This window comes from Phaethon lepturus, unplaced genomic scaffold (assembly GCF_000687285.1).
Source record: "Phaethon lepturus isolate BGI_N335 unplaced genomic scaffold, ASM68728v1 scaffold19547, whole genome shotgun sequence".
Classification (NCBI taxonomy): Eukaryota; Metazoa; Chordata; class Aves; order Phaethontiformes; family Phaethontidae; genus Phaethon; species Phaethon lepturus.
In genome coordinates this window covers 1-7,361 of record NW_010552753.1, presented here as the reverse complement: position 1 = coordinate 7,361, position 7,361 = coordinate 1, and the positions used below count along the sequence as shown (strand labels likewise).

At 38.5% G+C, this 7,361-nt stretch overlaps 1 protein-coding gene across 3 annotated transcripts in view; it reads left to right on the top strand.

Annotated features, from left to right (window-relative positions):
- The window catches only part of LOC104624059 (ribose-phosphate pyrophosphokinase 2), a 16,213-nt gene extending 12,358 nt beyond the window's left edge, over positions 1-3,855 (top strand). For all 3 annotated transcript variants that reach the window (XM_010291322.1, XM_010291323.1, XM_010291324.1), the window contains 2 exons: positions 2,448-2,607; positions 3,578-3,855. In XM_010291322.1, coding sequence (XP_010289624.1) covers positions 2,448-2,607; positions 3,578-3,670 — 253 coding nt within the window. In that variant the 3' untranslated portion in view covers positions 3,671-3,855. The remainder of the gene's footprint in view (positions 1-2,447; positions 2,608-3,577) is intronic.
- Positions 3,856-7,361: the final 3,506 nt, after the last annotated feature.

Here is a 7,361-nt window from a genome sequence, read left to right as displayed (position 1 = left end):
ACTATTTCTAATACAAACCAGGATGCTATTGGCCTTGACCAGTTGGACACACTGCTGGCTCATATTCAGCCAACTGTCAACAACTCCCCCATGTCCTTTTCCACCAGGCAGCTTTCCAGCCACTCTTCCTCAAGCCTGTAGTGTTGCATGGGGTTGTTTTGACCCACTTAGACTTAGTTGAACATCATGCACTGCTGGCTCATATTCAGCCAACTGTCAACAACTCCCCCATGTCCTTTTCCACCAGGCAGCTTTCCAGCCACTCTTCCTCAAGCCTGTAGTGTTGCATGGGGTTGTTTTGACCCACTTAGACTTAGTTGAACATCATGCAGTTGGCCTCAGCCCATTGATCCAACTTGTCCAGATACCTCTGCAGAGCCTTCCTACCCTATCTGCTTGAGCAGATCAACATTCCGGCACAATTTGGTGTCATCATCTGCAAACTTATTGAGGGAGCACTTAATCCCCTCATCCAGATCATCGATAAAGATATTAAACAGACCTGGCCCCAGTACTGAGCCCTGGGGAACACCACTTGTGACCAGCTGCCAACTGGATATAAGTCCACTCGCCACCACTCTTCAGGCTTGGCCAGCCAGGTTTTTTTACCCAGTGAAGAGTATGCACATCCAAGCCATGAGCAACCAGTTTCTCCAGGAGAATGCTGTGGGAAATGATGTCAAAGCAACAGGGTGAAGCTTAAGTGAGCTAGATGTTTACATGTTTACAGTCTTTAGTTGCAGGCTTGCTGTTTGCATCTAGATAAAAAAAGATGTCAAAAACTCTCTGTAGAGGGATTTATATAGCCTTGTGTTTCTTTTCACTTTGATGGAAGTCTGGAATTTTGCAAAGAGTTGTGCAGTTGTTTGCTATCCACTTACTAATCTGCATCAGACCCCTATGCATGCTTCTGCGCTGTTCCCTTTGCAGACAAAATAATAAATTGCCTAGACAGTTATTTTTTTATACTCCTGTGCATAAAGGAAGTTAATTCCTGTCAAAAAGGCCTTCATTTCTTTCCTGTTATGAAAGAAGCACTTCCTTTTATTTAACTACAGTAGATCTCTATAGAACAAATTCTAACAGCATCAGAAGCCTTCGATGTATCTGCAGTGTTTACTAATAAAGATGCTTTTGCTTGAGTGATGCTGCCTTATATCATGTTCTTGGTATGAAGTACTGCTTTTCATTAATGCCACATGTAAGTGAAAAGAGCTTAGACTTGCTCAGCAAAATATTTATCTCAGTAACTAAGATGCATATCATAGAATCTTTGGGTTGGAAGGGACCTTTAAAAGTCATCTAGTCCAACCTGCTTGCAATGAGCAGGGACATCTGCAACTAGATCAGGTTGCTCAGAGCCCCGTCCAACCTGACCTGCAATGTTTCCAGGGATGGGGCATCTACCACCTCTCTGGGCAACCTGGGCCAGGGTTTCACCACCCTCATTGTGAAGCATTTCTTCCTTAGATCTAGCCTGAATCTATCATCTTTTAGTTTAAAACAATTACCCCTTGCCCTATCACCAAGCAGATGAACTAAGAAATGTATTTTCAGATACAGCAGAGCAACTTGCTTAAGTACAAACTTAAGTACACACCCTTGCTACACACTTGCCGTGTCGTAGTGCATCCTGTAGGTTGCAGCTACTAAATATAATGTTGAGAACGACCAGAAAACTTTGATTCTGTTGAGTCATTCAAAATGAGATGATGTTTCTGGATTTTAATTATCTTTCCTGTCTTAGTGTGCTTATGCTATCATCGGATAAAATACCGCTCTCCAGCGCGTCCGTTTGTAAGAGTACAAAAGCAGCTAGGACATAGCTGAGCATCTGGAGGCAGAGAGGCCCATCAACCAAATTAAGAGATTATGACTCATTCATGATGTGTTCTAGTTCTTTGATTTATACTTTATCCTATGCTTCATCTTTTCACTGTATGCTTGGATCAGCACCATGTCTTCCCACAACCTTGCAGTAAGCTAGGCTTTTAATTGTTAACATTCCTTCTTCCTCAGAAACTCTTTCCAAGCAAAATTGTTTGAATTGCAAATGAAAATAAAGGTGGACAATAATGGAGGCAGAATAGAGCTGCAAATACTGCCATCCAACCTACTTCATTTTTGCCTGATAAGATAGAAAAATTGTGCTGATCTGGTCAAAAGTGCAGCATTTTGGGTTAGTATCAATGCTACCGATAAGAACTTTTTTTATTAGCAGTTTTGGGGGTTTTTTTGGCAGTTTTGGGGTTTTTTTGGTGAGACTTATTCGTATAACCTGAAAAAGTTTAAATTTCTCTGAATTATTTTGTAGATATTTGTATCTTCCTGTAGCTTCCAGGAGGAATTTGTGTGTAAAATGTTTTAACAGAGATTTGTATCTGGCTTCATCTATAGCCATGTATGTAAACATGCATCACAGCATGCTTTTCCTTTGTGATCTACAGGTTAGTATCTGCTGGAGCTACTAAAGTTTATGCCATTCTTACTCATGGCATCTTTTCTGGTCCTGCTATTTCTCGGATTAATAACGCATCATTTGAGGCTGTTGTGGTAACTAATACAATCCCCCAGGAAGAAAAAATGAAACACTGCCCAAAAATTCAGGTACAGTGGTGTTTGTGTCATCTGTTTAAACTCTGGATGTGTATTTTACTACTCACTGATGCTAGTATTTGTGTGTTGAGAGGTAAATAGTATTCTAAAATACAGAGTGCAGCTTTGTTTGCAGAACATCTTGCTAAAACGTGCCAAAGAACTCTTTTAAGGGGATTCAGGTAGTACAATAGAGTATTGTAAAATATTAGGTATTGGCAGCACATTGAGTATGCCTGACAAAGAGTGGCAAATATAAAATGGGGTGGGGTTTTGGGAGTTTTCTTGATCAATGTTATCATACAATATTTGTATGTAGGAACTCTAGTTATGTTATTGTGGATGCCGCAGAAACTTTAGATGATGACTTTTTTTAAATACACTAATGAAAATGCTCAAGATAACAATGACTTATGTTTCTTTTTAAAAACCAAACTGAAAATACAAAGCTGACTTATGTCAGTAAGCTTTTACATGAGCTTGTTCTGGGAAGTCATGTGTCCCTTTTGGAGTTTTTCCTTTGCGCAGAGCAGAGGAAAGCATAAAAGATTGTGGGTTTTTTTAATGCAACATTGAATTTTTTTAAAAGCTTAAACTTTATTTGGTATTTATTGAAATAAGGCAAACACTTAAAAGGTGTACTTGCCTGAAACTGTATTTGTGTCAAGTAGACACTGCCATCTGATGGCTAGAATAGTTTCTTCTTAACAACACGCTCTGTGCCAGAATGGCAGAAGTCTTCAGCAGTATGCCTGTGTGGCAATCTTAGTCAACGCTTTCTTACTCAATTTTTGAGTTTGTACTTTGTATTAATGCAGTTCTTAACATATCTGTAAGTGCCTAATGCTTCAATATTATTTTACTTCCTAGGAGAGGTAAGAGAGCACAAGGGTAAATTGAATATTTGTTCACAAGTTTATAAGCTGTATAGTTTATTATTCTTGGTATTGCATAAATTTTATCTTCTTGATTTTTCTTTCAGTTTATTGACATTTCCATGATCCTGGCTGAGGCAATTCGAAGAACACACAATGGTGAATCTGTGTCTTATCTGTTCAGTCATGTCCCCTTGTAACTGCAGGAGATTACATTGCATCTTTGCAAAGGTCCCTTCAGCTGGCACTGTTGTTTTTAACAATGCATCTCAACCACAAGAAATTAGTATCTTTGTACAATTCCAGAGCTTGTATGTTTAATTATTATATTTGTCTTGTAATTACCATTTGTTCTTTGTAAATGGACAATAAATCTCTGTCTTGCGGAAACTTTATTAATTCTCTTGAGAATCTGGAAGTCTTGTGTGTTGTGTAAGTTCTCTTCATGTGCCTCTCCTCACTTTCTGCTTAAACTGCTGCTTCAGATTCTTTTTTTCTATGCAGAACTACAGACTGTTCACAGAACTTAATGTGATGTATGCATGTAAAATCATTTTCTGTGTTAAGCTAAATGCTGCAGGCTTGGGTATCTTGTATCTATTCATCTGTCAGGCAAGCAGCTGTTGTCTTTTGTTTTGTTATGTTTAACTACCATGAATAGTATTTTGTAAGCCCTAACAGAATGTAAACTTCATGTTAACTTTGAGGAACTGTTGACATACCCATAGTATTAACTGTGTTTCCATACACTTCATGTCCTTTTTTCCACAAGAAGTATGTGGCTGCTGTTTTCTTTTGTAAAGCTCTCATTACATTAAATTGTTTGCTTAACATCTATTCTGTCCAGTTACTGTCTTCACTTGAGGCTGTTGTGGTAACTAATACAATCCCCCAAGAAGAGAAAATGAAACACTGCCCAAAAATTCAGGTACAGTGGTGTTTCATCTACTTAAACTCTGGATGTGTACTACAGCATAATAAGATTAATGTTTCAGTATTCCTGGGATGATTCATTTCATGTGTTTCAATAATAAGAACCAATCTTTCATCATAAGCAGTTTGGTTTAAGTTTCATTTTTTTCTGTAGGTTTTGATATTCCTTTATTGTGATCATATGAATCATTTCATAGCAGTTTTCCTGTTAATAGTGTAAAGCTTCGCTATGCAAAGTCCAAACAGCAAATTTAAACACACTTTTTTATATTTATACAAGCTGGTCTCTACTCACATTTACTTGATTAAAAAGTGTCTGAAAATACCTTTTGGGTTTTTTTTTTATTGACTGTGCAGTTTGAGAGCTTCAGGTTTCTATTACAAAGTACCACAGTACTTTACTGTGGCCCCAGACTAACTAGTCTTGAGTACTCTAACATTAGAGAATTAAAATCATTATGAAAACAGTTTTGCCTCGTGTGTGCTGAGAAAGCTATGGTTAAATACTGATAATGCAGCCAGTAATGGATGGGGGGGTGCGGATGACTAACCTAATACTGTAATTTTAGGTCTTTGAATACTTCTATGGAGTGTTTTCAGTCTTCCTGCTAGAAAGGAAGAGTTTGTGTGTATTGAGATAGTGTTCCTGCACCTAGATTATGGGAAAACTCAGTTTCCTACCTGAAATTGCAGTTGTTAAGCATAGCAAATGCTTTTGTATTTAAGAGATGCAGTTTTACTGTGGAGCTGCATAAAGAATAGCCTTATTTCATCCTACCTTGCTTATTCTGGGATATATTTATAATGATACAATGGTGTATTTTAGTGGAATGGAAAAATCCATTTTAAGACAGGTTATTCTTTTGGTTTCTGAGAATGAATCTATGGTCTTTAATTTTTCCAGTAATTTTATATTTCTTATATGTTTTTCCTATATGAAAATGTGTAAAACAATTTCACCTGTACTGCTTTCAGCAAGGAGTACAGAAATGGGGTATATAAGATATTGTGATGATGATTCAGTTCAGCCACTAGTTCTCAGTGGAATTCCTCATTACAGTTGAATTTTAAAAAATACATTATAACACAATGGAAATTAATTTAGATTATTGTTTTACTTGGTAAAGCAATTTTTTAAATGTAAGAGTATCAACATACTGTCTTTAAATATTACTTTGCAGTTAAGTTGTTAATGCCAAGTCTGTGGCCACATAATTATACCAAAGTTTAGACCTTATTACTACATAAAAGGTATACGATCCATTTAATGCACAGTATCAAGTCGGTTACTTTATAGATCAGATCTTTGTTACAGATAAAATGCTGAATTGTTTGCCTTTACACAAGCATTGTAAATAAATCTTGAAAATTACTTGTGCCAAGGGGTTGATTGTGTGTTTTTATTCTTTTGATGATATTTTTTTTTTTTGGAGACCATGCCCTGCACAGGTTGAATAGGGAAGGATGTAGGCATTGACTCTCATGCAAACCTTGCTCGTCAATCATGCTCCAGCTGTCTTGGACATAAGGAAGAACTGTTAATCACACCAGACTGCTACACATCTTTATAATAAGAAAGATCATCCTTCTCCTTCTTTCTAGCGTCTGGCAAGAAAGACACAAAGTTTAAATTTCATTGGGAGTTTGAGTTAACACTTTATGAGCAGTTGAAGTTCTTGTTTCTCAGATTGTTGTAAGTAAACCCACTCAACTGTGTTTAACAGATGAGAAAGGGGAAAGAGCAGGAGGAAAATACAGAATTAAGCTTACTCTGTCTGCTGCATTTTGTGCACTTGAAATGCTTATGATGAGTTCTACAGGTGAATTCCAACAGCTCTGCGAAATCCCCATCCATTTTGACAAAATTAAAAGTCATGGAAACAGAAAATTGTGAGGTGTTTGGAGTTTAGTGGGATTCTGGTCTGAAGATCAGATGATAATTCAGCCTGGTAGGAAACTTTCTTCTTTTAGCAGCATTATAGTGAAATAAAGGAGAAAATACAACATGGGTATCAGAAGTTAGGGAGTTTACCTCGTATTTGTTTATAAACCTTATTTTGACACATTCTACTGTCCTAGTACAAGTAGAAATTTTTGCCTTTCTAAGTAAAAGTACTTGAATTTTGCCGCTTTTCTGGAAGCTCTTGTCATGGGCTCCAGGGTTTTCAATGTCAAAATCTCTTCCATAGTCCTGCTGGCAACACTATTTCTGATTACAAGCCAGGATGCCATTGACTGCCTTCATCAACTGGACACACTGCTGGCTCATATCCAGTGGACTGTCAACCACAGTTCTTTCAGCACATGGGGATAGCCTGCTCCTGTGCCTTCATTTCCTTCTTGAACAATGTCCAGCCTTCCTGGACTCCTTTGCCCTTCAGGACTGCCTCCCAAGGGACTCTGTCAACCAGGCACCTAAACAGGCCAAAGTCTGCACTCTGGAAGACAAAAGTGGCAGTTCTGCTGACCCCTCTCCTTCCTTCTCCAAGAATGGAATATTCAATCATTTCATGACCCCTGTGCCTAAGACGGCCTCCAACTATTACATCACGCACAAGTCCTTCTCTGTTCGCCAACAACAGGTCCAGTGTGGTGCCTTCCCTAGCTGGCAAACTCACCCGCTGTGTCAGGAAGTTGTCTTACACACAGTCCAGGAATATTCTGGACTGCTTCCTCTCCACTGCATTGTATTTCCAGCAGACATGTGACAAGTTGATGTCCCCCATGAGAACAAGGGCTAGCGATCGTAAAACTTCTCCCATCTGCTCATAGCATATTTGATCTGTCTCTTCATCCTGGTTGGGTGGTCTATAACAGACTCCCACCATGATAGCTGCCTTACTGGCCTTTCCCCTGACTCTTACCCATAAACACTTGACCCCATCATCGAGCTCTAGACAGGCAAAACACTCGCTGTTACCCCAGCGCCTCTCCTCCCTTGCCTATCCCTTCTGAAGA